This window comes from Pollicipes pollicipes, unplaced genomic scaffold (assembly GCF_011947565.3).
Source record: "Pollicipes pollicipes isolate AB1234 unplaced genomic scaffold, Ppol_2.1 Scaffold_3447;HRSCAF=4054_pilon_pilon_pilon, whole genome shotgun sequence".
Classification (NCBI taxonomy): Eukaryota; Metazoa; Arthropoda; class Thecostraca; order Pollicipedomorpha; family Pollicipedidae; genus Pollicipes; species Pollicipes pollicipes.
The window spans coordinates 32,677,421-32,705,324 of record NW_023596297.1 but is presented as its reverse complement, the minus strand read 5'-3'; the positions used below and the strand labels follow the sequence as shown (position 1 = coordinate 32,705,324).

Genomic DNA, 27,904 nt, shown 5'->3' with positions numbered 1-27,904 from the left:
CGCCGCAGAGATGGTCTTCAGTCACCGTTCGGTAGTGCCTCTGCGCCTGACGGCGGCAGGCGTGCGCCTGTGGCAGGCCTCCGAGCTGCAGGTGACAGCGCTGGGCCAGGCCGCTGGCCGCACATGGACACTGGCCGTGGCCGCGCTGCCTCTGCGTCAGCTGCTGCGCGCGCCGCGGCTGGCGCTCAGCCGCCGCCTGCCGCTGACGCTGCGCGCCGCCGGCCGCCCGCTGGTCGGTCACGTCCGGCTGCGGCTGCAGCTGGGCTCCGACCAGGACGACTTCCACGCGGCGCTGACGGCGCCGGGCGCGCGGCGCGCGCCGCGGCCGCCGCCGTCGGGCGCGGGCGACGCCGGCGACTCGGAGCCCGAGCTGGAGGAGCTGACGGAGGAGGCGGACGAGCCGGACGAGAGCGGCGAGGAGGTGGAGGAGGAGGAGCTGGTGAAGCTGGTGAAGGAGGACATGCGGTACGAGGAAGAGAAGGAGAGGCACGTGCAGTCGGACCCGTGCCTGCTGCCGGAGAGTGGCCTGAAGGCCTCGCAGCAGGAGCAGCAGCAGCGGCAGCCACTGTCTGAACGGAACCCGGCACCAGCCAGCAATGACAAGGTAAGGCCATAGATGGTTGGTTATGGACCACAGGCCTGCTGAACACGGCCACCGCGTGTTCGGGTCATGCGTGGTGACTCGGTCTGTTGTACTGAATGCTTAATGAGCCGTTCAGTGTAATTTGGCATCTCACGGGTTTTGTGCTGCCTTGTTTTGGTTATCTGTTACAGTTTGAGATAAACATTTGGTATGTGTCCAATACAGATAATTGACGTGTGTTCAATACCTTTTCGCAAGATTGCATGGAAGGTAGCAACCAGCATAATGTTCAACATCATGTGAGCCATATGATCGCGCAGTTTAAGCGCCGGAAGGTCTCCCCTCAATATGGTGTGTGATGCATGCATAGCAATGTAGCTGCAGAACATAATGTCATATTATATCATATGTATCCATAATCTAACGTGGTTTTAAACGGTACTAACAATCAGGCAGCAATCACAACTCCTCTGGTAGGAGTTGTGACTGACAGATGAGCAAGCTAGTGTCAGCACTGGATAGCTGTATTATGAGATCAGCCAGGGCGGCTTGGTCGTGGCGCGTCGTCGTCGAGGCCCCACCGTCGCGCCGCCCTGTCTCCGTCCGCCATCGCTGCCGCCGGGCCCGGCGTCTGCTAACCTCCGTCTCTGTGCACCGCTCAGGTGCGGCTGGTGCACTGGGCGCTGCACGTGAGCTGTGGTGCACCGGCCCGACCCGGCGCCCTTCGCAACACCTACCTGGTGGTGCGCGCCCCCTGGCTGCAGCAGGCCGCCTCTTCGGTCACCTGCTGGGCGGAGGAGGAGCCCCAGTACGACTACACACTGGTGAGGCGCCGACGCTCCGGACGCTCTGGGGCTGGACGGCTCCGAACATCGGCCGATAGCACGGCTTAGGTTCGGTTGCCACCAGCCGCTGACTGCTCACCAGTGTAACTCGGTCCGGCGTGAGCTGCTGAGCCGCTAACGGCTGATTGGCATTCGTGTGAGACCGCTGGTCTGACGTGATCTGTTGAGCTGCTGACGGCCGATTGGCGTTCGTGTGGGAACGCCGCTGTGTTATCAGTCGCTGATTGCTCACCAGTGTAACTCGGTCCGGCGTGAGCTGCTGAGCCGCTGACGGCCAATTGGCGTTCGTGTGGGATCCGTGTGGGAACGGCTCGTTCCGCTGTGACATCAGCGTGCCGTCCGGTATATCACCTGTCATTTAACGTACCGTGCGTATAACTCACGAGCGCCCCAGTGAATGAGGAAAAAGCCACCAGCAACTACGACACCCCTGCCGAGTCATCAGCTAGCATACAGACACGTACGTCCGTGGTGCGCTCCCTCCGTGACAGGCCCACCCCTGCGGACAGATATCCCCGGTGCTGCTGACAGCGCCCCTGGTGGCGCGACTGCACAACAATCTGCTGGTGGTGGAGGTGTGGCAGCGCTCGCACAGTCCCGGCCAAGACCGGCTGGTGGGGCTCTGCCGCGTGCCCCTGGAGCGGCTCTACCTCACCTTCTCCCAGCCGGACGTCACCGAGACCGTGCTGCAGATGAAGGTGAGAGGGGGGCTGCCGGGGTGTCGGTCAGCTCATCTGATCTCGTGTGAGAACATCCCTGTCGGCCTGTCATGTTGGGGTATGGTCTTCAGGGACTTCTGCGCCGAGAACTCCTGCCCGTCACGAGTGCCCGGCCGATTGTCAACACTGGCCGCTGCATTCCCCGCTGTTCCCCCAGTCCCCAGCGGCGGTGTGACACGCGCGAGGCCCGCCTGACGTCGTGTGACCCTGCTGCCGGTTGCAGTCGCCGGTGATGGCGTACGAGGGTCGGGCGACGGTGACCCACCCGGCCACGGGCGCCACCCCCGCCCACCTGCAGCTGACGCTGGCGGCCGGCACTCACCAGCAGGTGGAGCAGTGGGGCGCGCCCCCGCGCCAGCGCCGCCAGCGCAGCAAACAGGTTAGTTGCCCACTCTGGCGCTGGGCCTGTCGTCGCTCCGTATCTGTCTGCGTTGCTTTGCTCGTTTGTTTGCCTGCGTCGACTGGCTTCTGATTTTTTAATGCGCTTGACAACGAATCAGGATAAAGTCTTAACAATCGACGGGATTTTATTGAAAACTAGTTTCCAGCAGCACAAAAGTATGTTCTGGTTTAGTTATTCATCTATGATCGTGTTCTCAAATTGTGGCGTGTGTATTTGAGCCGATGCTGAACAGCGCGTGGTTCGCCATCGGCTTCCCAGGCGGCGCCACCTCCGAGCAGCAGCTGCATCATTAAGCTGAGCCTGGACCGTCTGCTGCACGTGCCCGAGATTAACGAGGCCAAGAGCGGCGAGGTGGACTGTTTCGTGCAGTACACGTGGCCCACGCAGGCTGGTGAGCCGCCCGCCCCGGCCGGCCCGTCCTCTGAGTGTGCTGGTGCAGACATGCAGATTGGCATCATTTCAGGAGGTGTTTGCTTACAAGCTGCACCACATGACGATTTTACTCGTGGTTGAGTATCCGTTCATGCTTACTGCGGTAACGTGCCCAAAGCATCGCTTGTGTGGCGCTGGCTGGGGATGATTGGAATTTCAGCTGTGTAGTTGACTACAAGCTGGCCCGGACAATGTGTGTTGGTGGTATGAGCTATGCAGCAGTTGTCAGTCTTCTCCGTGGCATCCATATGCGTATGCCGCTGTGTCACTCCACTTGCAACGCGGACATAGTTGCCTAGGAAATTTCGCTCTGGCATCCTCATCAGTTGCTCAGGAGCCTCTTACCTTGCACTATCTTTATGAGCATGACCGTTCCGTCGGGTCCCGTCGTCATGCCCCAGTCTCCCGCCACGCTTCCTGTCGTCCTGGACTCGACCCTGCCGTCGTCCCGTGACCTGGGCGCGTCCCGCCGGCAGACTCCGGCGAGCTGCGGCTGCGCAGCTTCACCACCGAGCCGGCCATCAGCCGCGTGAACCCGCCGCTCGGCCACCGGGCCGAGCACCGCTACTGCGCGCCCGACGCCAGCCACCTGGCCGAGGCGTTCGTGGCCGCGTGCGCGCCAGACGCCGGCGTCCGCTGTGACGTGGTCGTGCGCAGCTTCTACCCGGTCGTGCGGGACCGCGTCATCGCTCGGGTGAGCAGCACCCGGCGGCGGCGCCCGAGGCAGTGTGCGGTTTTGTGTGGGACGGAGGCTGGTTTGACCTATGTGGTCTGAGCTTAGGTCTGATAGTGGGGTCCTTTGGTCTGAGCCTGAGCTTCGATTGTCCGCCCCCAGGCGGGAGACTGGAGAGCGGACAGGAGCTTTGATTGAAATGCTACTGCTGAGGATTTGTTGTGCGGGGCTTGGCGTTCATAAAGGCAAACGTGAGCGTATTTACGAGCTCCTGTGTATCTTAGGATCGAGTACACGCAGTCGTCGCGAATGGACAAAGTTGCCAGTCTATGCAGGCATTACCATGAGTGACACTCCCCGGCCACCGTGCGCGCTCTCCGGGAGCGATGTCCCCCTCCCCCCTCCGCGTCTGCTGGCCACTGACGTTTCCGTCCGTCTCGGGCAGGGCGTGCTGAGCTCGTCGCAGATCTTCGGTCTGGTGGAGGCGTGTCGCGAGGACGGCCGCCAGACGCGCCGCTTCGCCGTGCCGCTGACGCTGCTCGACGCCGGTGACGACCCGGCCCACCCGGCGCTCGAGATGACGCTCAGCGTCGACACGGCGCCGTCCGCCGCCGGCAGCCGGGCCGACCTCGGCAGCGGCACCGACGTCACGGCACCGGCGGCCAATCAGGCGCCGACGCGCGGAGACGCCGCCGCGCCGGCGACCAATCACGCACGGCTCCGCTCGGACAGCGAAGTCTGGCGGGCCAACGGGCTGCGGCCGGCGCCTGACGTCACCGAGCGACCGTCTAATCCGGAGCGGTTCGAGTGCGACCCGCGCAGTGAGCTGGAGCTGCGGCAGGCGGCGCGCGAGCCACCCGTGTCGCGCCGCCACACTTGGGTGTGCGGGGTTCGGGAGGAGCGGCCGCGGGCGGACGGACGCGCGCCGCCGGCCGCCACGCGTGAGGAGGGCAGCCAGACGGAGCTGGAGTCGGGCGCCAGCTCGCGGGACGGCCAGAGTCCGCCCATCTCGCAGGAGGGCGCGGCCGGGGACGCGGAGGAGGGTCGAGACTCCGACTCGCAGCCAACCTCTGAGTCAGAGATGCTGCAGCGGCTGCGGAAGCCGCTGGGTGCGCCAGCGGCGACGGGGCGCGACCGCCAGGCCGAGGACCGCTCCGACATCCTCACCAGCATCGAGCGAGACCTGGAGCGGCTCCGTAAGACCGGCTCCATCTTCGGTCGCCGACAGCAGTCGGCGGTGGGCTCGGACGGAGACGGCGACGGGAAAGACACCGATGCTGACGGGAGAGCGGAGCCGAAGACGGCGCCGGCTCCTCGCGTGTGCCCGGCGGAGCGGGGCGGCTCCGGAGAGCCGGTGGACCGCAGGGCATCCCGGGAGCCGGAGCGGAGAGCTTCGCGGGTGTCTGACGGGCGGCCGCCGCCGAGGGGCGGAGCCGGAGCCGGAGCCGGATACTCCGTGAGCGTGTCTGACTGCGGCTCCGAGTACCGCTCCGTGCCGCTGACGGAGAAAGCGGCCTTCCCGGCCCCGCACGAGCAGCAGGTGCTGTACGTGCGGACTGAGCGGACGGCCGGCTCGTCGGCCGCCAGCCCGAACACGTCCGGCACAGGCGTCTCCTCCCGCCCCAGCGGTCTGGAGCCGGCCCGGTCGCCGTCCGGCGCCGCCTCGCCTGCGCCCCGCCCGCCTTCCTCGCTGCAGAACTCGCCGATGGCAGCGTCCGGCGCGCCCTCGTCGGCCGCCGGCCCGGCCACGCCCACCACGCTGGCGGCCGGCTCGCTGGACGGCGCGCCGGAACCGGCGGCGGCGGAGGTGGCGCCGCCGCGCGGCGAGGCGGCCGCCTTCCGCGCGCAACTGACCGTAGTGGAGGCGCTGCACCTGCCGCGCATCGTGCGCGGCGAGCGTCGCGAGCTGCCGCGCGTGTTCGTCAGCGCGCAGACTGCCGGCGGTGTAGTGAGCAGCCCACTGAAGACGGGCACGCGACCGCGCTGGAACTGGAGCCGCACCGTCTGGGTGGGACGAGACTTGCTGCAGCAGGTGAGTCACTGGTGGGGTGCCGGGGGTGTGATCAAGCTCGGTATGGTCAGAGTAAGAACTCCTAAACCCAGAACTGGCAAAGGACTAAGAACTAGCTAACTTAAAGCTGAGAACGCCAAAATACCAGGAGTTCTCATGCTTATATCAGCAATGTATAGTTTTTGTTCGTGCGACAGAGCAGTGCGATGCCTGCAGAATAGTCTCGTGTTGTACCTGCAGTACACTCTGCCGATCTGAGTTCGAAACCCCGAACACATGTGAAACATGCCGAGTGTTTGCCTGTATGAGCCGCGCCCCGTCATTCCGCAGGAGTTCCACTACCTGGTGCTGAAGGTGTGGCACCGGGGCGGTGCCGGCCGCGACCGCGTGCTCGGGCTGGTGCTCATCGACCTGGTGCCCCTGCTGCACGGCCTCGACGAGCTGCTCGGCTGGTACAACATCGTCGACCTGGCCGGCGTCTGTCGCGGACAGATGAAGGTGCGCTGCGAGACTGGGGGCGGGGCGGAGGCCGGCAGCGGCAGGGACTGGCCGAAATGAAGGAGGGAGGGGCGGAGGGGGGGGGGGGGGGGGGGCGGACAGATGAAGGTGCGCTGCGAGACTGGGGCGAGGCGGAGGCCGGTGGCGGCAGGGACTGGCCGAAATGAAGGAGGGAGAGGCGGGGGGGGGGGGGGGGGGGGGGGGGGGGGGGGGGGGGGGGGGGGGGGGGGCGGACAGATGAAGGTGCGCCGCTAGACTGGGGACGGTGCGGAGGCCGGCGGCGGCAGGGACTGGCCGAAATGAAGGAAGGGGAAAGGGGGCGGCGTTGGTCGACGACTTATGTGGTGAATAATGGTTGCGTATGTTTTCTTTTAGGACGCCTCGTGATATTCTAAAATCGTATTCCCCACTCGGAAAGTATCTGGAGCGACACAGCCGCCCTCAAATCGGCATCACGTATCAGGCGGCATCTAGTAGAGTGCAAAATTTTGGCGCAAGGGATAGGCGAATGATCTGTTCTGGGTGGAGAGAATCCAGCAAGAAGTTGCTTATCGATGGAAGTCGATTATCGGATGCACCTGACTGCTCACGGCATGCTCGCCGCGCAGAGGCGTGGCAGCGCACATCTGAAACCGCTGGCACTTGCCATGGCGCGGCCGGCGAGTCAACGGCTCCGCGCCTGACCGGCGTCATCATGTGTTTCAGCTGAGCCTGCGTCCGCTGGACGACGTGCCGTGCGTGGAGCGGGACAGCCTGGACCTGTCCGTCACCCTGGACGACCCCGAGCGCACCTCGTACGTGACCTCCTCCCGCCACTCCTCGTTCCCCTCCCACCTGACCCGGTACCCCGAGGTGTTGATCAGAGCGGTGACACGGGCCAGCCATGATCGGTACGTGCGCCGCGCACTTGTTCGTCGCCGCTGCGTGGGATACAGCGCGATCGGTGACGGTTTGCCGGGGGTTTGATGCATGCTTCGACGTGTTTTTTTAAAGACTTTGTGACCTTCGGAAGAAGCCAGTGTTTTGGTGTCCAGGAATAATAACTTAGTTGACTAATTTTGTGAATAATTATTTCCACGTGTGTGAAGTTACGTAAACTGGCCTTCATGTGCGGTTGGGTACCACCCTTTGACAATGGCATGAACAAACCGAAGTTGTGCGTGTTTGGGGACCAATGTTTGAATTTGTATAGTAGTTGATCATGCCGACGGTTGTGTCCTCGACATCACGCCGTCGTTTCAACGCGACCTTGCCTTATATGAACACAGCCGTTTTTATGTGGGTACCCAGCGTCATGGCCCAGCGTGATCGTGCCCCTAACGGCCGCTATCCCATGGGGTTCGGCTAGGAGCCCATCTTCTCATTGCCACTTGGACATCCGCCCATTGGTCTGTGGATTATCGTACCTCGGCTTCGGAAAGGGAGCGAAACAAGCTTCCCATTGTATGTCTGTTTTATGCGTGCTCATATCGATCAAAACATCCCGTAAAAATGGGTAATTTTCCTGTGCCAATGCCAATAATGTCAATGATAATGCCACCAGTTGTACTTCGCTGTGTCCGCTGTCTGTGGGTGTTATGGTTCGAACACTCCATGCACGTGTGTTTTTCGTATTGCAGGGATACGCCTCTCGAACTGTCTCCGCGTGTAGAGACGGAGGCGGTGTCCAGCGGCGACGCCAACCACTTGAACTTGCCGCGGCCGCCGACTGGTGGCGGTAGCGGCGCATCACCAGAGTGTCTGCTGCAGATGCTTCCGTCGGCTGATGAGTGCGAACTGATGAATGGGACGAGGTCCTTTCTGACATCAGTTCTTAGGTAAGACGACATTGTGCACTATACAGCGCACTAGTGGTCGCAGATCATACATGTCTGTTGTGATGAAGTTTCCATGAAATATGCAAGTGCTGGCTCGTTTTTACGGTGAAGCACTTCGGTTAGCATATGGGTGTTTACACGCGGTTCCACTGAGTCATTAATTTGCACTAATACGATATAACAATACCACGTTAACACGGTCTCGGATGTGCCGGGGGCTAACGGGCAATTTGTGCCCTGAAGATTTTCCAGAATGATTTACGAACGATACGTTCATGCCAACTCTGCCATGCTGTAGGCAATTGAATAGGCGACCTTTTGATAGCCCAAGTTATATGTACCTTACAAGGTCGCTGACCTTACGGCTGACCTGGCGGGTCAAAGTAAGACAATGACTCAGCCAGAGCCATCCATAGGGAGTCGTTCAATATGGTGCGACAATGGAGCGACAAACGAAGCCATACATCTGCGACAGTCGCGTAGACGATTAGGCAATCCGGTGTAGGATTTCGTCTAAATCGCCCGATTTCGCCCGTGGGTTAGACATGAGGTTGACCGAGACTAAAACAAAGTTTTTAGCGGAGAGCTTGCGTTGTGGGGACAGCTTTTGACGTCTTTTTTTCGAATATTGCGATCAAAGGCGCGTCAACCAGTGTCTTATGTGTGCTTCATGAAGGTTACAGGAAGTCACTAACTTAGTATGACTCCGATATACATTTTGGTGTTAGGAACATACCGCCCAGTGTATTCCTTGCCCCTTATTCGACGTCACAAATCTAAACAAGTTTGTAGGTTTTAAGCCACCCTGATCACCGTTGGACGATCAAATATCACTGGTCTGAAACAAACTCGATCGACCTTTTGCGTATGACAAGTATTTAAGGTAAAGTTGGCTGCTTGAGGAGGTCTGAGGACGCTGCAGACACCGATCTGAAATACTACCCTTGTTTGACCTTACTTGACCTTAAGGTCTTGACTTAGGAAGGTTTAAAAAATACACAATGAGTTCACATACAGGTCTACTTATCCTATGACTCTGGTGTCTAGCTCCCTTGGCTTGAAGATCTTAGGCGGATTGAACTCATCCCACCCCCACTCGAGCGCGTCACATTCAACGGCCCACCTGGTGCGTGTTACACTTGTTTTGTATGACATCGCTCACTCGACAAGCATGACGACGGCGATCGCGTTTTGTCTCCAGGAAGAACCTGGAGGACTTGGACTCGCTGAAGGCGGCCATGATGCGCCGCATAGAGCCGGAGCGGGCTGACTGCCAAACTTCAGTACAAAGCCACGCTGTACAAAGCTCGCCCTCGCCGGCGGACAGGACGCAGTGTTCAGGGAGCTCGCGGCAGGAGCGGCCCCGGCACGGACCGAGCGGGGAGGGCCACGCCCGCGGCCGGGAGGCTCGAGACGCCTTGACCGGGGGCCGCGAGCGAGTCGACTCGCGAACGTACACCTCTCTCACGGACAGCGTCACGGGAAATGGCTCCTGGGAGCCGACCGTTGCGACAGCTGCTGGGCGGAGCGGCAAGCACAGCTTCACCGACCGGACGCCGCGCGAGCAGCGCTCCGACGACCCGGCCAGCGACCTGGTGTACGTGCGCGCTATGAACGACGTGTCGTCGGGCAACTACGCGAGCGGCGTGTTCTGTCACCGGCGCGAGGTGCGCGGTGGCCCGACCGCGGGCCCCGAGGTGGCGGCAGCCGGCAGCCGCCTCTTCAGCGACTCGGAGGCGTCCGAGCTGCGCGCGTCGGCCGCCTGGGACCGGCGCGAGTCGGGCAGCGGCTGCAGCGGCGCGCAGACGGCGCGTTCAGAGCTTCCCGCCTCCGTGGTCGACCTGATCGAGACAGCCGTGCGGCGTAGCGTCGAGACACCGGCGCCGGCCGCCACCTCTGACGACTCGGATTCGCTGCCGTTCGACGAGAACCTGCGCTCGCTCAACAACACGTCCGACTCGGAGATGGCCGGCCGCGCCACCTCCAACGCCGAACTGTTCATCAGCATCCTGCAGGAAATGGAGCGGGGCGAGGGTGCCGGTGTGCGGCGGCGGCGGCGGCGGCGGCGGCGGCGCCGCCGCCTCTCCGCCGCCGCCGGACGTGGCGGCCGCCGCGCTGGGGCTCGATCCTGGCACGCGACATGAGCCGCCTGTCCGAGGCAGTCACGCAGTCAGCCAGCAGCGGCGCCAGCTACGCCACGGCGCCTGAGCCGCCCGACAGCGATCGTACCTCCACGGCGCTGGCGTCGCTGGAGGAGGAGGCGCGGGCGCCCGACCTCCGGCCGCCGCAGCATCGTGACGGTGAAGGCGCTTCTGCCCCGCCGCTGCCGCCACCACCGGCCTGGCAGGACGAGGGCAGCGGCGACGGGCGGCGCTCGGCGCGGCGGAGTCGGCTGGCGGCGGCGCTGGACATGCGCTGAGGCCACCGCGCTCCGGCCGCGACGGGCGGCGCTCAGCGCGGCGGAGTCGGCTGGCGGCGACGCTGGACATGCGCCGAGGCCACCGCGCCCGCCGCGACGGGCGGCGCTCAGCGCGGCGGAGTCGGCTGGCGGCGGCGCTGGACATGCGCTGAGGCCACCGCGCTCCGGCCGCGACGGGCGGCGCTCAGCGCGGCGGATTCGGCTGGCGGCGGCGCTGGACATGCGCTGAGGCCATCGCGCTCCGGCCGCGACGGGCGGCGCTCAGCGCGGCGGAGTCGGCTGGCGGCGGCGCTGGACATGCGCTGAGGCCACCGCGCTCCGGCCGCGACGGGCGGCGCTCAGCCCGGCGGAGTCGGCTGGCGGCGGCGCTGGACATGCGCTAAGGCCACCGCGCTCCGGCCGCGACGGACGCCGTCGTCGGGACGGAGCGACCGCCAGTGACCCTCGGGCAGAACTGAGGTGTATGGGTTGTGTGCAAGGCGCGGGCATTGAAGGATGGCTGACGTAACGGGTGATGGTGCCGGCGGTTGTTCGCGTAGAGCGGGGCGACAAGGACGACGGGGTAGAGCGTAGGCTTGCGGTGTCCCAGAGACCCTGAGTGCCAGGGCTTGTCATGCATTCCAGCGGGCTAGGTGCCATCAGCCGGGAGCTGGTGCGCGAAAACTAGCGCTGAACTTGCCGAGTCGCGTTGGTCGGAGCGTGTTATCGAGTATTTCTCACTGCCGTCCATTTGCAGGTAATTTGAGCTCACTGCATCATCGAAAACATCGTGTTTTTTATGTACGCCGTCGCACGAGAACTTGTTAACAAATATCGACTCCTCTGACGACGGGAATGCGTGTTCGTGTTTCCTTGAAGTGTAATTCGTTACGTTCACACGTGCATTTTTGTTCAGTTGTGTTTGCTGGATTTGCATGTTTTATGGTAATAAACGTCTGGTATATCGATTCCCAGGCTGCATTTTGGTCCTAAAATGCAATACAGAAGCAAAGTTGTTGATTTCTGGACAGAACGGCTGCCGAACCGAAACAATCACATGTGATAGAGGCGCCTGCATAGATATTCTGTAACCCAAAAGTGACTGGAATTACCAGCAATACGGCGCACGTCTGGGGTAGGTACTGGAGCACGTCATGAGGCTTTTAAACCTTCTATGTGGTCCCTATATATGAGCTTATCATGCAGTGGCACTGTGGTACTTATGCGGAAGCAAACAAAGCCATTGTGTGTGATGGGGGAATGAGCACCCAAAGTACGGCATATTGGAGCTGTAATTAAGGTGGCATTGATTTTGACATGGCCGGTCCATCACCACCGCTGCTCCACGCTATTACAGGTTATGCACGTGCTTTAAAGGGCAAACTCACCATCCCCTTTTCTATCCTAACACTCACGTAAATGGTTCCCAAAAGCAGAGCCTGCATTCCTCCCCAGAGACGACGCGGCAGCCTCGCGACAGCGCGCTGGCCCTCTCCCCGCCTGCCACCCAGCTCCGCTGCACGCCGAGCCCCCTGCCCCGGCGGCGCCCCCTGTCGGCGGTCGCGGCCGGCCGCCGGCGCTGCCGACGCTGCCCGAGTCGGCGAGCGAGTCCCAGCCGCCGGACGGTGGGGCGCGCGCCTGGCCGGACCAGGCCGGGACCGGGCCAGCGCCGGCCAGGGCCACAGCTGCAGCCCGGCCGACCCGACGGCAGAGCTCGCCGCAGCTGGTTTATGGGGAATGCAGGCGAAGTGATAGTCTGGGGGTTCAGACCGGAAGACCGTGAGGCCCGGGCTGGGGTGGGCTGGAGCAGACGGGTGCCGTGGCGCTCGCTCGAGGGAGCTCGTTTGCAGCCACCTGGATCGCGTCGTTAGTTGTCACACCTCGTGTCCCGCCACACGGAGACCGTGTGGCGGAACATCCGGTCCGCTGCGCAGTCTCCGCGCCGGGGGTGCCCTAGATCTCGCCGCGCGAACCGGGCCTGGCATAATCAGGCGATTTGTGTGTGCTCTCCGGGCCGAGTGGAAGCCGCGACTGTGGGCCGGGCCGGCGACACTTTATCACGGCGGCGGCGGCTCGGCTGCCCCGAGCGGCTGCGGCAGACCGGAAAACATCGCAGAGGGCGGGAGACACAGAGCGAGAGAGATGGCAAACAAAGAAGGAGAGAGAGGGAGAGAGAAAGAGAGACAGAGAGAGACAGAGAGAGAGAGAGAGAGAGAGAGAGAGAGAGAGAGAGAGAGACGAGAGAGAGAGAGGAAGAGAGAGAGAGAAGAGATAGGAGAGATGAGAAGGAGAGAGAGATAGAGTAGCGATCGAGAGTAGAGAGGAGAGAAGAGAGAGAGTAAATCGTAGAGAGAGAGAGAGCGAGAGAGAGGATAGAGAGAGTAGAGAGATAGTAGAGAGGAGAGAGAGAAGAGAAGAGAGAAGAAGAGAGAGGAGAGAGGAGAGAGAGAGAGAGAGAGAGAGAGAGAGAAAGAAGAGAGAGAGATGAGAGAGAGAGGAGAGCCAGAGGAGAGAGAGAGCCAGAGAGAGCGATTACATGCATCCCCGAGCTCCACACTGCACTTTTTCCGCTAATGTGCCCTACATTGGGGCGTCAGCTTCAAACGCCCAGGCTTACACTGGTCCGAATGGGTCCATTTCTGACAAGGACAGGCATGACCACCCACACAGCACATCCCACTGTCCGGTAACGCCCGAGGTCTTGAAGTCCACGGCAATGACGGCTAAGTGGAGCGGCCGCCCCGATGGGAAGTGAGCACCGGATCAGATCACACGATCAGACAACCAGTGCAATCGTAAGGTTGGCTATTTTCGTAGTCGCGGTCCTGCGCTATCTCCGGCCGTGCGGTCGAATCTGAATCTGAGCTTGAATCGGGCCCACCTTTGCGCATCATGCTGGTCAGATTTTTAGCTGACGCATCTGCGGTGGGGAAATATTCACTCCTGATGGTGATGACCGATCGTCGTGCTGCTGCTGCTGCTGCTGCTGCTGCCGCTGCTGCTGCCGCTGCCATTATCTAACTGATGATGATAGGCTTCGACATAGGCAGTGGCGATGACGACTATGGGTGATTGTGAGATTGTAATGGCGACGATGCAGAGTTAGTTCCTGCTTGCTGACCGCTTGGTTCGTGGGCCTCTCTCTGACAGCTTGGTCACGTTGGGCCTCTGACCGTTTGGTCCGTGAGCCTCTGACCGCTTGGTCAGTGGGCCTCTCTCTGACAGCTTGGTCACGTGGGTCTCTGACCGCTAGTCCGTGGGCCTCTGACCGCTTGGTCACGTGGGCCCTCTCTGACAGCTTGGTCACGTGGGTCTCTGACCGCTTAGTCACGTGGGCCTCTGACCGCTTGGTCACGTGGGCCTCTCTCTGACAGCTTGGTCACGTGGGTCTGTGACCGCTTAGTTACGTGGGGCTCTGACCGCTTGGTCCGTGGGCCTCTCTCTGACAGCTTGGTCACGTGGGTCTCTGACCACTTAGTTACGTGGGCCTCTGACCTTGGTCACGTGGGCCTCTCTCTGACAGCTTGGTCACACGCGGGTCTTCGACCGCTTAGTTACGTGGGCCTCTGACCGCTTGGTCACGTGGCCCTCTCTGACAGCTTGTCACGTGGGTCTTTGACCGCTTAGTTACGTGGGGCTCGACCGCTTGTGTCACGTGGGCCTCTCTCTGACAGCTTGGTCCGTGGGTCTCTGACCACTTAGTTACGTGGGCCTCTGACCGCTTGGTCACGTGGGCCTCTCTCTGACAGCTTGGTCACGTGGCCTCTGACCACTGAGATACGTGAGCCCTGACCGCCTAGCCACGTGGGCCTCTGCCCGGCAGTCTGGTCGAGATCACAGCATTAGCTATAGACTGATATGACCATGCGAACCAGTGTGACAGATCGCTAAAGCAACCAGATCGCTCGAGTCCACCCCGAACAGGATCTTGTGCGTGAGTCCACACATTCGTATTACTTGCTCAGCTGCAGTGCCCCAGTGTTCCGATTGGGTCTTTAAACTCAAACTTCCTTTTATTGACCCCTAGATCATTTCCGGGAAACTCCCACCCGGTGTCTGCATGGGTGGTAACCCCCGCCGCCCCGAGACCGCTTCTGGCTGTGACGGCGGCACAGACGCGCGGCCCGACAGTGCGCCGGGGGTTACCACCGGCGCACTGCGGTGGTAACCCCGGCGGCTCGAGACCGTTCCTGCCTGTGACGGCGGCCACAGACGCGCGGCCCGAGCAGTGCGCCGACTCCGCTGAGAGGCTTGGCCCAGCCGCTGGAAAATTGATGGCAACAAGAATCCAGCGCGGGCTGAACGCGGCCCACCGAACTGCGGCGCAGATTGAGACCGCTCGCAGCACGCGCTGGTCCGCCGTCGCGGGCGACCGGGCTCTCCGGGAGCGCTGATAGAGAGTAATCTCGGCCCGGCCGCTCTCGGCGTGATCCGGTGAGCAGCCGGAACTGCCGGGTTTGGCTCGCGGCCTGCCTCTCGCCCGAGAGGCGTCACCTCCGGACCTGGCTGGCAGCAGGCCACGGTCTGCCTCTCCGCCCGAGAGCGTCACCTCCGGACCAGGCGGCGGTAGGCCACGGTCGGCCGCTCCGCCCGAGCGAGAGGCGTCACCTCCGGACCGGCTGGTAGGCCACGGTCGGCCGCTCCGCCTGAGCGAGAGTGGAGGCGTCCACCTCCGGACCAGGCGGCGGCAGCCACGGTCGGCCGTTCCGCCCGGAGGCGTCACCTCCGACCAGGCGGCGGCAGGCCCACGGTCGCCGCTCCGCCCGAGAGGCGTCACCTCCGGACCAGGCGGCAGCAGGCCACGGTCGGCCGCTCCGCCCGAGCGAGAGGCGTCACCTCCGGACCTGGCGGCGGTAGGCCACGGTCGGCCGCTCCGCCCGAGAGGCGTCACCTCCGGACCAGGCGGCGGCAGGCCACGGTCGGCCGCTCCGCCCGAGAGGCGTCATCTCCTGACCAGGCGGTGGCAGGTCACCAGGTGGGCCGAGATGGCAGGTGGCCAGGCGGATGGAGGTGCAGTATCGGTAAAGCGACTCGCGAACATTGACGTGCGCGTAGGTGGAGACCGGAGTCTTGGAGCTGTAGGCTTGGGAATTGGTATGCAGGTTGCATTCTGCCAGCGGTTTATTAACTCCATTATATATATATATATATATATATATATATATATATATATATATATATATATATATAACCAAACAAAGTAGGACGCCACAAAAATGCGCTGAAACTGAAAGATGTGCCTGCTTACAGATGGTACAACGCAGTAGCGTGCAGCAATTGACAAACGAGATGCCTAATAGCCTTTCCGCTCAGTAGAACGGGCGAATCTGTGCGCTCGCGACTCCGCCGTAGACAACAGTCAGCGGGCTGGGCCATGTGTTTCGGCCGCCAAACTGAAGAGTCGAACCCCGGACGCAATTACGCCATATCGCTCTGGCGGAGATGGCGCCGAGTGACCACGCTTATTGAAGACGGCGGCGGACGTGCTTGGTTGAAAGCCACCAAATATAAATCGGGCGCTAAAATTGGTCCAGCTGCTGAGAGGACGCAGAGCTGTGCCAGACAGATAGCGGGGCAGTGATGAAGGCGACGAAAATAAAGGTGGCTGGGAGGCGGGCATTCCAGAACGGGACATGCAGTCGATTTACATCGTCAGGAAACCCTGGACCTTGTCAGCATGCCACTATTCGTGGATAAGGCACAGATTCCCACAATTAAGGGCTGCAATTGATCACCACTAGCGGAGGCGATGCACCGCATCACGTCATCACGGCACCATGGCCCTGCACCCGTTCAGCGGGAACACAGCACTTTGCATGAGCACAACTGACGGCCAATAGTCAAACCGGAATGTGTGCTTTCGGCCCATTGAATGATTTCCTCAGCATAATGAGTGGCCATCAGTGTCGAACTGGGTTATTTATGTCCTGCGTCGGCCATCGGTCTCGAATTCCGCTGCACTACTGCGCATGCACGGAGAGGCTTTGTTCCACGCTGGCGGGGTGAGGAGGGCACCTCGTATGCGGGACGTCAGTGTACGGACGGAGCGCAGGGCTTCTCACTCGGTCTTCATTTCGAGCATGTACTGAAGAATTGAAGCATAAAATGTGGCATACCTGAGATAGAGTAGGTATTGTTAGTGTGGCGAAAAGTCTCGCAAGCCGACGGCTACATCTGACATTGATGCTTTGTAATTTGGCGAACTATTTACCGCACGCACAAACAGTTGTCAAAATTCGAATTTGAAATTCACCCAAATCTATTGTGTGTTAATGATAGCTATGCAGGACACTCTCCAACAAATATAATTAAACTGAATGTAATATAGATCGTAAGGTGTTACAGATTTCTTTGAAAGACGCTTATAGACGGTGAAAGTCATTGGTATTGTCAGGCCTTTCCAAGAAGAGACGAAGCCGAACACAGTGACCGACATCGCCTTAAGGTCGCCGACGACTAACGCGCTCGACAAACACTCCATCACTCTCTGGGTGTCATGGTGTTGGCTACATGCTCTGACCAATCTTTTCACTACCTGCGACTAATAGCCTGTCCCAATATCCACGTATACACCGGAGTCATCCGCCCTGAACTACAGATGAGGCCGCGGGTCCATCGAGTCTTACTTAAACTCCGATTTAACTGCGACGGCTGCTAACTTCGACAGCCCGGGGTCGGGCCGGCCGTCGTGTTTTCTAGAAGCTATGTTCATCGCAGCTGTTGTCGCTGTGCATACAATGTTCAGTGACAAGAAGCGGTAAGAAGTGAAAACTGTATCACATTGAATCAAAGGCGTTGCAAAACATGAAGCCGCATTAGACGCAATTGTCTTAAAGCAACAATATCAACGACATGTATCCTTCCCAACTCGATGAGCACGGGACACATACAGCTTGCCGGTTGGGGAAGAGCTGCTCTAGACAGATGTCAGACGAACGCATACCTCCATTGCTTGCATCACAGCGACACGTCGTCTACCCATTCTGACAGGGTAGAGAGCGGACAATCGTCGCGTTGTCCGCTCGGCTGGCTGCATACATTTGCAACCAGTCATGCGCGCCCAAGTGGAAACCATGGGCTCCCACGTTTGGGGTCACTTCCAAGGTTGAATACCAAATTCTGGCATCCAGGTCATACAGAGAACAAGAACCACGAATCCACGGTCTAGACGAATCCACCGTCCACAAATCGCTAAACACAAGTACTGGCCCATCCGTAATTACATCAGTTGCAGACTGCGAATTGGCCAATGCCGCCATTTCCACAGCGGTCTGAAATGCAGCACACAGTAGCCCAAACACTAGACATTAAACATTGGGCGACGAACACTACACAGAAAAGTGTTAAGCTTTACTGTTGTTACTATCCATCACAAATAATTACTTTCTTTACAGTGGTTTGGGGGCCGCCCCCAAAAGTGTATCCAATTACAAATGTACCGATTTCGTCGACTGACATTGCCAAGCCTAGCCAAACCCATACGTTTAAATTTTTAGTTGTGCGGCTTGTGAGCGATCGTGCACATGCCACATCGCTGAGCTTCTGCCCGCTGAGCTCTCATAATTTCATTGGAGATTAATTATAGAATCGTTGATAAGAATAACTTGAGCAAGGTCAAATTGTATGGCTTCATTACCCCAGGCTTTGACATCATATGCGAAATGACAATTGGCATCTCTCGCCTCTTACATCATCTTGTTCGTCTCACTCCATGCGAGGCGCTTCACTGGTGCATGCGTCATGCACAAACGAACTCATTGTCAGACAATCAGCAGTGACAACATGTGCTAAGACTCCGGTCAGACTCGCTAAACGCTCCAACAGTGGACCGGAAGAGCGCCCAGGGAGTGGGAGGGGGGGGGGGGGGGGGCGGGAGGGAGAGGCGGCATCAGGCTGCCAGGAATTCTCTTCGGCCTCCCATCCAGAGGCGAACGCCGCAATCCGTCAGCGGGCGGGCTGTGAGACAGGGCTCCGGCCGACGGTGCTGCGAGTGGGCTGTGTCAACAACCGTTTGTCTAGTGCACTCAGTCGCCCCCACTCCCATGACAGCCACCCCACCGGCACGCCAGGCTGTAAAAAGCTGGAAACGCATGCCCCGGATTGCCTCCAGGGTGTGAAGTCTCCTTAGCGTTCGGCTCAGAATAGTGCAAAAGTGCTGTGAGGAAAACCGCCACGATTCACGAGACAAACACTCGACAAAACCTTGTCTTTCATAATTTGACCGACGCCTATTGGCACATCATGAACGTGGCGCGCTAGTTCCATGTATAACATCGCACTTTGATACCAATACCGAGACTGTCATCATAATAGCAATCATCTATTTAACGCGCGAGTACAACACCCCCTCGAACATCTGGATTTGTACATTGTTTTATTGTACGCCGTGGATCACAGCTTAACAAATGGGGCCAAGTACATTTCGATGGGTTGCTTTTCCGGTGTTGGCAAATGCAAACGAGGAAAAGGGCGCCAACGAATGCTTACGTTATTACATTGCACTTCTCCCGTGACATCACCTTACATTAGCTCCTTTTTATTAACGAAGCTCTTTTCGGAATTCGTTGCGAAAAAAGAAGTTAGTCTCTCTCTCTCTCTATCTCTCTCTCTATCTCTCTCTCTCTTCTCTCTCTCTATCTCTCTATATCTCTCTATCTATCTCTCTTCTCTCTCTCTCTCGCTCTCTCTCTCTCCCTTCTATCTGAATCTTTCTCTCTTTCTCTTTCTCTTTCGTTCTCTCTTTTCCTCTGTCCTCTCAATTTCTCGCTCTCCTCTCCATCACTCTCATTTCCTTTCACCTCCAAATGGTACTGCCGTCCCCGGCGTTTCCCCACCACTAGCTCTACTTTTTCGCACTGTCTTCCTCCGTCGCTCTCTGCTTTTTCCGTTATTTCCTGTGTCTTTCTGTGTTGAGCCCCTGGATTCCAAACCAAACATTCCTACCCGGAGGAATGGTTCCAGCCTCTAACGGCTCTCATCACTCCACTGTCGCGCGCTGCTGCGCCCCATTTGCAGCAGCCGCGCCCTGCCCGTCCCGCGCCTTCTCGGCTTCGCCCCACTCGTGCAGCCTCCTTCCCCTCTCCTCGCACAGCGGAGCAGATATCAGGAATTTAATTAAAAATCCCCGCTGTCGTAAACCTCGTCTGTACCAGCCGCTGCCAGAAGAAAAACAACGGCCTGTGCCAGCAGCGCAGCATAGCTGGTCTTCGAAAAGGCCTCAGCCTGGGGCAATACTGAAGCTGTTCGAAGCCAGCACTACGCACAGTTGAGCGCTGAGCAGAATCGGCCGGCTGGCAGCGCAGCTCCGCCCGTTCCCATGTTAACAAGTAGGCGGCGCATTGGGTGCCTGCCGGCAGCTGATAAGCGTGGAGCACGTTTCCCGCACTCCGTACCCCCGCCGTTCGGCGGAACGTCCGCCATTGACCTTATCTGCGACGGGGCACGCCCCTGGTGCCGTTGTCACCGGGACGCGGCCGGCCAGTCCGGCCGAGTGTGACGGAGGCGCCGCGCCGTGTTGACCTGGCCTGGATATGGCTGAGAAGTGTGGCGCTCCCGCCCGGAATAACACGGCCGACACGTGCGTCCGACATGTCGCGCGGGACGGCGGCGCTCTCCGGCCGGCGCGGATCAAACGGACCGGCCCGCACATCGCGGCCGCCTGAGCGATGTCTGCACATAAATCGCCGCGAAAGCACTGCGACTGCCGCCGCCTCCAGCGTACGGCGCCTGATGGATGTCGCAGGTCTCCGGCGGCGTTACCCGAGAAGTGGTACTAAGGAGGAAACAAATGAACGCCGCTGAAAACAGACAACCGTGAGCGATCGCGGCTTGACGCGCTCTCACATCAACGCTAACCGTGCTTTGTATTGCATGCATCGTACGTACTCTTCCTGCAGTGCGCTCCCCCCCCCCCCACCCCCCCCCTCCCCCTGCCGGCGCTGTGCGGCCGCCCCACTCGGTCCCCCGATCGGCACCGAACACTCCGTCATCTGCCCAGTGCCCCCCTCCCCTGCCGGCGCCGTGCGGCCGCCCCGCTCGGTCCCCCGATCGGCACCGAACACGCCATCATCTGCCCAATGCCCCCCCCCCCCCTCCCCCTGCCGGCGCTGTGCGGCCGCCCCACTCGGTCCACCGATCGGCACCGACACGCCGTCGTCTGGCGGCCATCTCTGAGCGCGTGATGACGCCAGCAGCTGTATCCATGGGATCCTCCCAGATCGTGTGTGTCCCGCTCATCCCCCCATCAGAAATCAATGACCCTGGCACGCGGCGCATCGACAAAGCGGACAGGCCGGTCACTGACCGCCGGGTCACGGCAGCGTGCGTGACGAGGCGGCGCGAGCGCGTGGGTCGGGTCGGGCCAGGCTGGCAGGCCGAGATTCCCCGCGCGAGGAAAAACATTCGGAGTGGCACTTGGTGAGCTTCAGTGTGGCAAGGTAACTTCTCATGTTTATTGCCGACCTCGCATGCGGTGGAACAGAGACAACCACATACACACACACGCTGGAAAAAGGACTACAGGGGAAGCGTGATATACATATCATACATGCTTCTCGTAAGGCACTTGTTGTTCGTTTGTATATGCACATAAATACGTTTGATTCAGATCCATTAACAAATTCTTTGAAGACCTTCAGCCAAAAGAGGAAAAAGCAGATGACAAGTAGTACAAAACTGATCCGCTAGTTTAAATTGTGGCTGATCAAAACCATTTGTTCTCACAAGATTTTATCTAGTTGCAGCATCGTCCATCACATGAATAAGTCCATCACGAGAGCTTAAGTCAAACACACCATTGGATCTCTCTTGTGTACACGAGCCGGCTCTTCTTCTGGCTGGCGGGGCGGCCCAAGATAGCAGCCCGTTCCCAAAGGTCGGGTGAATGCCCAGGACAGCATCCCGTCCCCAAAGGTCGGGTGACGGCAAGGATGGCAGCCCGTCCCCAGAGGTCGGGTGACAGCAAAGGACGGCAGCCCGTCCCCAAAGGTCGGGTGACGACCCAGGACAGCATCCCGTCCCCAGAGGTCGGGTGACGGCAAAGGACGGCAGCCCGTCCCCAAAGGTCGGGTGACGACCCAGGACAGCATCCCGTCCCCAGAGGTCGGGTGACGGCAAAGGACGGCAGCCCGTCCCCAAAGGTCGGGTGACGACCCAGGACAGCATCCCGTCCCAGAGGTCGGGTGACGGCAAAGGACGGCAGCCCGTCCCCAAAGGTCGGGTGACAGCAAAGGACGGCAGCCCGTCCCCAAGGTCGGGTGACGACCAGGACAGCATCCCGTCCCCAGAGGTCGGGTGACGGCCCACATATACCCGTCGCAGCCGACGAGATCGCCATTCCCTTTTCACTCGTTGCTGCGGCGGCAACTCTAACCAACCGCCACAGTCTCTCGCCGCGGAGCGTGGCCGCGCCCGCCGCACACCGCGCCACAGCGACGAGGTCAGCCTGCGCCGAAGAGATCAGCATGCGCCGACGAGGTCAGCGTGCGCCGACGAGGGTCAGCCTGCGCCGAAGAGGTCAGCCTGTGCCGACGAGGTCAGCCTGCGCCGAAGAGATCAGCAATGCGCCGACAAGGTCAGCGTGCGCCGACGAGGTCAGCCTGCGCCGAAGAGGTCAGCCTGCGCCGACAAGGTCAGCCCGCGCCGACGAGGTCAGCCTGAGCCGACGTGGTCAGCCTGCGCCGACGAGGTCGGTCTGTGCCGCCGAGGTCAGCCTGCGCCGACGAGGTCGGTGTGTGTCGCCGAGGTCAGCCTGCACCTCCGAGGTCAGCGTGCACCGACGAGGTCATCGTGCGCCGACGAGGTCAACCTGCACTGACGAGGTCAGCCTGCGCCGACGAGATTAGCCTGTGCCGCACCCATCAGATGGCGGCGGCTGCGAGCAGCGACGCCGTCCAGGGGCTCGGTCGGCTCGCGTCGAACGGCCCGGGGCGGCGCAGCACGCGGGCAGGGGAGCGTGCCGAGACAGAGACAGAGGCGGGATCACAGGGAGGAGCGGCGGCCGGGCGGGCGCTCTGGCATGCTGACCGCTGACCGACCACCAGCCGCGAGCTGTAAGCACCGCTCTTAGTTGCGTCTCAGCCGGCTTGATGGGCTGTTTTCCGTGCCGTTCGGTCGCTGCCGGCAGCGGCGGGGCGCGCGCCGACGCATTATGGGGGCGGCGCTGGACGCGCTCGTCGCTCCGGAGATGGCGGAAGCCTCGGCGGAGGGGCGAGACCTATGGAAGGCGGCTCGGTACCGCCGCCATGAGTGCCACTGTTATGACAGCGAGCAATGGGACCGCTGGGGCTCATTCGCGGAGAATATGCTTGGCGGGTCGGCAATATGCAGTCAGCGCACACCGCTGCCGAGGAGTGCTGCGAACGAGATTGAGAAGACAGGCGGCCTCGATGGGCCATGGAGAGGGACGGAGAGAAAAAACACGGCGTCAGGTGAATAATATCTCACTAAGCTAACGATGCGTGTGGATCAGTTTGAAAAGAAACAGTGCAGCAAAGTTAGATCATAACAAATGTCGAATGTATAACGATCGCATCTAGGATCATTGCAACCTTTAACGTCAACATTCCGGGTCAAATGCGTAGTATCTCTGTTGTGCTCTATCTGGGTACTTGACAGCGACTTCTGCAGGTCAGTTGATGCTGACTCGAACTATCCCCGCCTCCCACCTCCTCACCGCCTGCAATCGATACCCGGCACAGAGCTGGAAACAACCTCCACCCCGGTCGACTACGGCAAGCTCCGAATTAATTATGCCACTCATCGGCTAGCAATCAGGACTGCAACCTGCCGACGCGGCACCACCGCCGACCGATGCCTAATTAGGAGCTGGTGTTCGGCGGATCGCCGGCCGGCCTGTTGGCAGAGCGACCCGGCCATCCGCCGCTGACCTCCCGCCGGCATCGATCCCCGCCAAACGGCTGATGCAGCCGTCTGCTTCCTCCCTCTCCCCGACACTCGCTTGTCCATGATCCATGCGTGCATTTTAAAGATGTGCGCATATCGGCTGTGTTGTCGCTCGAGCTTTATCTAGAAATGGCGAAAGAAGGGTTGCAAATTAGACTCCAATATATTTTGTCTGCTTTTCACGCTCGGGTATTTCCCTCCGTGCCAGAGCAAAGCAGCATGTATCTCGCCATGTTAAGCGTTGGGTACAGGGATTTTCTCGAACCTTGCTCAATACCATGTGTCATCCAATACGTGCACGGCTCAACAAACGCCTCAGGTTTCGTGAGAGGTCGTGTTGCGCCGGTACCATGCTGATTGTAGGGCAAAATAATGCGCGGTTGTCAAAGACGTTCTGAGTAAGCGACTGTCAGCGCTGATGAAGTGGGCGCCTGTGACGCAAAAGAAGATTGCCTGGTAAATATTTATAGCCCACATATGAGGGTCGCTTACCTATAGTCGCGCAGTCACCGCAGAGTAGTGATTAGGGTGATGATCGGGGTCGGAATATTTTGTCCAAATGCGCTTATCTAAATGGAGGGAAAAGGAGAGAGTTAAGCGCACGGCAAAACTGTTAACATTCCGCTTGAAAGGTCGATCACTTATGTATGATATCAAAGTAACGTCGTTATTTACCATCTAAATGGCTCAAGCTCAGAAAACATTTCGTACGGCTTCAATCCGTTGCTGGGAATCTTTCTCCACAAACCGTAGACGGAAACGTGTATGTGAGCCAATTCTTGACTTATTCCTGAACTACCACTCCCACTAAAGCCTCCAACTTCCACAGAGGTCGCTTTCGAAGTCCTATGAGCTGCTGGTGGTTCCTCGTTACAGTCCTACATTTACGTTCAAGTAATTTACCGACATGTGTAACTGATACATGCATTGATGTGTCCTCTGACACCGGCTGTCGCGGGAAATCACAAACGCTACTGATGTAACCAAATGGAGCCAAATGTCGCAGTCCGAACCATAGCAAAGGCAACCTTCACCGAAACTGTTAACGTCGACCTTTTGCTGATCTTTGGGCATCATTGTGCGAAAGCTATCCCATTGTCTTGCATCCGCTTCGCCTCGTTGTGGTTTACTGCGGTCAAACATTGACGGAAGATAACCTCCCACCATCAATGTGCCGCCATTCCTCAAGAGCATCGCAAAATCCTGCTGAGATGCAGCGTAATTAGAGCGTTTAAGTCGGGTTCGCCAACATTTTGCAGGTGTGCAGTAATCAACAAACTAATCAGTATTGATAAGATAATAATTAATTGAATTTTCGGTCCTGGACTATGTGGCTACAATATTTTGTTACTTCCTACCACTTGTGGTTGTCCTATACATCACGATGTCCCCAAACCGGCTAAACGGCAGTCACCAGAGCCACACAATAAAATGTGAACGCGGCCACGTGGCAGGTCCGATGGGTTTAAAATGTCATCACATCAAAAGACATTTGAAGTGGATCTGATCCTTCGAAAGCTGCAGCTTTGCCCATCGTTGCAAGTTATGGGGCATATCTGAAGATGGTTGCTATTGAGGCTTTAACAAGCAAGGCATATTTTCGGATTTCTCCGCGAGTTCTGAGCTGCCCAAAGTTGTCTCAGTGAAGGCAAAGCTCACTTTAGACAGTTGCTGCATAAACCAAATGTCCCGGCACACTCAGCTGTCGCAGCTAAAATGCATCGCCGGGCGGCAGTCATGCGGTCATTGTTTCCTCTTCGAATTAATGTCAGGAAAATTTGCAATGTTTGATCCCTCCAACATACATAGCGTGGGCTTGGCAGTGTGACGTCTACGTTGGTAATATACGTGGCTTCGTGATACAGTAGGCGTGGGACAACAGCATCGAAAAGGCAAACTAGTTGTATGATTCTGGACGTGGTTCCGTCGGAAGGCTTGAACTGCCGCGGTTGAAGTTTCCTCGAAACCATAAAGTGTCATTTAGCCGCCACCCATTTGTGGAGCTGCGCCTCTTGGTTCTCTTTCTTGTAGGTCACGTACAAGAAGCAGGTAAGGTGCTGACCTCCATGACACAAGTGACCCCATCTTGTCCCGACGAACGCTGTAACTTGTCCTGGCATCACCCGGCAAGGAGTTGTCCCAGTTTCAAGTGCCCGATAACGATGCTGAAGATCCACACTTTCATCGACGCGCGGTCGGCCGGCCGTTGCGATCAGTGCAGGTGGAACCAACGGCCCCCTGGCGCCGGCCTGTCTGGACCCAGGTCCGGGTCCGAGTCCGAGTCCGAGTCCGAGTCCGAGTCCGAGTCCGAGTCCGAGTCCGAGTCCGAGTCCGAGTCCGAGTCCGAGTCCGAGTACGAGTACGAGTACGAGCACGAGTACGAGTACGAGTACGAGTCCGAACCCGGGTCCGAATCCGAGTCTGTGTCAGAGCCTTAGTCTGTCAGAGGCCTGAGTCGCCGACCAGTGGCGGCCGTGCGATGAGACCGGGTCAGACTGGGTCAACTAAGCGCAAGATAGGGCATGAGTTGTATACCGGACTGGAACCGCTGGTTTGTGGCAGGACCAGGGCTTTTTCGCTGAAGGAAAGAAACGTGTTATGGCGGTAATTTCTGCAGCGAGAAAGAATCTAAAGATGCGCCGATTGCTCTTATGATCAAAGAAGTGCAAGGTGGCTTTCAAATAACGTTATACCACGAACGCTGTATAAGCGTGTGATATCTAGCATAGCAGTATTCTTAAATATTCTGGGGTATAACTTGACCTGGGAAAATTTTAAATTTAAAGTCACACTTTTACTCTCTACCCTTATCTAGAACCGCGAGGCGCCAACATTCAGAATCCTGTCAGGCACATAAAAAGCGAATTGTTATTTGGCAAAAAAACGGTCGGCATCGTTTTCCGTGACCCACTACCTTGCATGTGGCTTCTAACCCCTCCCCCAGTCCGACCTGGTGCAAAGGTCGCGGGCAAAATTATCCAATGAAATGGATATCGGGCTATTTTATACGTTGGGCTCGGGGAACACGCAACAAGCTTTGGTTCGCAAGAGCTTTAAACTATTCATACCAAGGCCAGTAGTATCAAGCACTAATCATGTGAAACATTCGAGATAAGTCTAGAACTATAAACTACAGAAGCAACTGGGAATTTTCGATGGATCGAAGAAGCGGGACACTGTGAGGGAGCTGCGAGACAAAATTGCGTGTTTTGAATAAAAAAAGGGCAAGCTGCCAATGCGGTATTGTAATTAAAGTCTGCCTTCAGCGCAAATGACCACGAAATACCCTTCCATTGTAACGCACAAAAGCTGTATGTGTAACTCATCTTGAACAGCCCATTTGTTTATTTAAACATCCCTGATCATCACCGCCCCGTCCCCCCTCCCGCTGGCCGGTTTGAAGAACGGTGCTGAATGTGGCTGTGGGCAGGGTAGGTGACGTCAGGCAGCCACGTGCTCGTCCACGCCCCCCCAGCTGGCCGGTTGAAAAGCGGTGCTGAATGTGGCTGTGGGCAGGGTAGGTAACGTCAGGCAGCCACGTGCTCGTCCACGCCCCCCAGCTGGCCGGTTGAAGGGTGGTGTTGAATACGGCGGTGGACGATGTGGGTAACGTCGGACAGGCGGCCACGTACTCGTCGCCGCAATTCAACAACGCATTACTACTCAGCATAGGCCTTCTTCCACGGCTTCTAAGAATAATAACAGGATTCAGGGACAACCTACCATCCGTAGAAATTTTGTATTACGTTCTTTACCTTGTTGTGATGCATGTAAAGATAGGAACAACTACAACGGGTTTAGTGCCCTGGCTTCTCGGGACATTTGACATTCCCGGACATGACGTCCATCCACGCCTTCCTCCATTACCCAACGGCATTGCATCATCCCGATGTTCAACTCTGTTTGCAGTCTATCAGAAGCCTGTCAGTTCCAGGGCTCAGTGTGACGTCACGCCCCTCTCCCAGGCCATGGTACCACTCCCAAGCTCTCCCCGAGTGGCGCATCCTGGGCCAGAGCCTGTGCCCCGTCCGAACAGGCCGCTTAATGACGAGGCAAGTGCCACGGGCGGGCCACGACGACACTACCGCCCACTGACGTCACAGACCCGCTCGCCCCAATCGATCCCTGGAGACGAGGCGGACCGGACGGGGGGGGGGGGGGGGGGGGGCCGTAAATTCGGCAGCGGCTCCCCGCGCGAGCCTCGGCCAGACGCGCAGGCTCATTATTGCCGATGGGTTCCCGAGCAGCCCAGGCGCTGCGGCCATCAGGCCCGACGGCGGCGAGGCCGTATGATTGGGGCGGCGGTGTTTTCCCGGCAGCGGGTATGATGAACGACGTCCTGGACACGATAAAAGCTGCGTGCGGCGCCGTGGCCGGCGTGCGGCAGGCACTCGCCACACGCCGAGCCCGCCAGAGTGTGGCGAGCGAGAAACACGACCTCGGGTCGACTCCTGCACATCTGACGGTCACAAACTGGGAGCGCGAGCTCGCAAACTCCCCATCATGGATGAGCTCCTGTAAGGCCAGTCACGACGGATGCCGCGTCCGACATTTTTTCTATCTTCAGTGTGTGCCCGAGCGACAAGTCACGACCTCAAGCGGACTGATAATTACAAATGCAC

At 59.0% G+C, this 27,904-nt stretch overlaps 1 protein-coding gene across 1 annotated transcript; it reads left to right on the top strand.

Moving 5' to 3' along the window:
- Positions 1 to 396: 396 nt before the first annotated feature.
- Positions 397 to 25,720, top strand: LOC119092460 (C2 domain-containing protein 3). The gene is made up of 17 exons (XM_037215423.1): positions 397 to 604; positions 1,246 to 1,407; positions 1,938 to 2,126; positions 2,371 to 2,526; positions 2,809 to 2,941; positions 3,459 to 3,509; positions 3,606 to 3,676; positions 4,101 to 4,139; positions 4,605 to 4,892; positions 5,139 to 5,283; positions 5,515 to 5,687; positions 5,997 to 6,164; positions 6,870 to 7,054; positions 7,784 to 7,981; positions 9,183 to 9,734; positions 9,849 to 10,023; positions 25,619 to 25,720. The coding sequence occupies exons 1-17, from the start codon at positions 461 to 463 to the stop codon at positions 25,718 to 25,720; spliced, it is 2,931 nt and encodes a 976-aa protein (XP_037071318.1). The 5' UTR covers positions 397 to 460.
- The last annotated feature ends 2,184 nt before the right edge of the window (positions 25,721 to 27,904 follow it).

What these genes read in the sequence shown, in the direction of transcription:
- LOC119092460 (XM_037215423.1), top strand. Translation starts at nt 461, where the DNA reads ATGCGGTACGAGGAAGAGAAGGAGAGGCACGTGCAGTCGGACCCGTGC. An exon ending in CGTCTCCTCCCGCCCCAGCG is followed by an intron (nt 5,284 to 5,514) that starts GTCTGGAGCCGG and finishes AACTGACCGTAG; the next exon opens with TGGAGGCGCTGCACCTGCCG. An exon ending in AGCGGGGCGAGGGTGCCGGT is followed by an intron (nt 10,024 to 25,618) that starts GTGCGGCGGCGG and finishes TCCGAGTCCGAG; the next exon opens with TCCGAGTCCGAGTCCGAGTA.